Source organism: Cyprinodon variegatus, unplaced genomic scaffold (genome assembly GCF_000732505.1).
Source record: "Cyprinodon variegatus isolate N-32 unplaced genomic scaffold, C_variegatus-1.0 Scaffold481, whole genome shotgun sequence".
NCBI lineage: Eukaryota > Metazoa > Chordata > Actinopteri > Cyprinodontiformes > Cyprinodontidae > Cyprinodon > Cyprinodon variegatus.
Window position 1 is genome coordinate 511,949 of NW_015150934.1, and position 1,390 is coordinate 513,338.

At 44.0% G+C, this 1,390-nt stretch overlaps 1 protein-coding gene across 3 annotated transcripts in view; it reads left to right on the forward strand.

Annotated features, from left to right (window-relative positions):
• Nucleotides 1–1,390, forward strand: part of scn1b (sodium channel, voltage gated, type I beta subunit) — a 21,378-nt gene that overhangs the window by 14,313 nt on the left and 5,675 nt on the right. For all 3 annotated transcript variants that reach the window (XM_015389989.1, XM_015389991.1, XM_015389990.1), the window contains one exon: nucleotides 590–827. In XM_015389989.1, coding sequence (XP_015245475.1) covers nucleotides 590–827 — 238 coding nt within the window. The remainder of the gene's footprint in view (nucleotides 1–589; nucleotides 828–1,390) is intronic.

A 1,390-nucleotide genomic window follows, 5' to 3' on the forward strand; every position in this document is an offset into this window, starting at 1 on the left:
TTTGAATCAATCTGACTGGATGATCTGGTTGAACTGGAAAGTGAACAACACTTAAGTTTGCTTGTAGCGACAGTGGAGAGGAAAACCTCCCTTTGAACAGGAAGAAACCTCCATCTGCTGAGGTCCACTGGGGTTCAAATAGAAACTTTAGAAGCAGATCTTTAATGAAAGGACAAACAGAGGATGAGCGTAAGTCTTGTTTTTCTTCTGAGCCAACCACATCAGGCCGCCGGAGGAAGCGGCGCCGTCTCTGTGCCCATCACTCCCAGGAGACGGCTGCTTCTCTTTCTGATGTAATTATCTTGTGGGAAACTGTTTGGTTTGTCAGCAGAAAGCTGAGTGTTGCATTTTTAATGACGGGTTCTTCTGCCGATCTCTGGAATGGAACGGCCATAAACTCAGAGCGTTTACTTACTGCAGGAGCAGGAAGAGCTGCAGCTGCTGCACTCAGCAGGAAACGCAGCATCAGCAGCAGCAGGAGGAGGAAAGTGAAACAAATGAACACAGAGATCTGCTTGTTGTGAACTTCCTTGGTTCTGCCTCCATAAACATCTCACAGCTTCTGTCTCTGTCCTGCTTCATGTTTCAGTTGTACACGTATGAGAACAAGCAGGGCGAGGTCCTGGACCCTCGCTTCTATGAGCGTCTGGACTGGAGCGGCAGCAAGCACACCCTGGACCTGCAGGACGGCTCCATCTACATCCTCAATGTCACCTTCAACGACACGGGGACCTACCGCTGCACCTTCGAGCGCAAGCTCCTGTACTCCAACTACGAGTTTGAAGTCAACACCACCAGGGTGATCCACCTCAACGTGGTTCCCAAACGTAAGACCTGCCTCTCAGCTCCCTTTAAAGGAGAAGTCCGTTCAGCTAGAAATAACCAGTGGGTCATTATTTATACATAAAACTAAAACGTCTGCAGTGATTTAATGAATTAAGATTTACACTGGAAAAAATAGAAATCTGGATAAGTCATTTTTTCTTAAAATATGTGCATTTGTTCTTAAATTGAGGAGATAAAAGAGACATTTTACCAACAGAGCGAGACAATTTAGATTTAAAATATTAGAACACAACTGCATTGTCTTATTTCAAGTTCATATTATCCAGTTATCTTATTTTAAGAGTAAAAATACTCATTCCTTTGGCAAACTATCTCATTTAGTTACTCAAATTAAGGGTAAATACACTTAAATTTATTTATTTCTACATCATTTTCTAGTGTAATCAGTCAAAACAATAAAACAACAAATTTTCGTTGCGATCTCTGAGTCTGGGAGCGGCCATCTTTGCCCAAATCTAGTAGCCCCTCCCTCCTGCCATCTTCCAGCAGTGACGTCACGGTGCGGTAAGCCTAGCGCCATTCTCCCCGCTTTCCAAGCTAAATC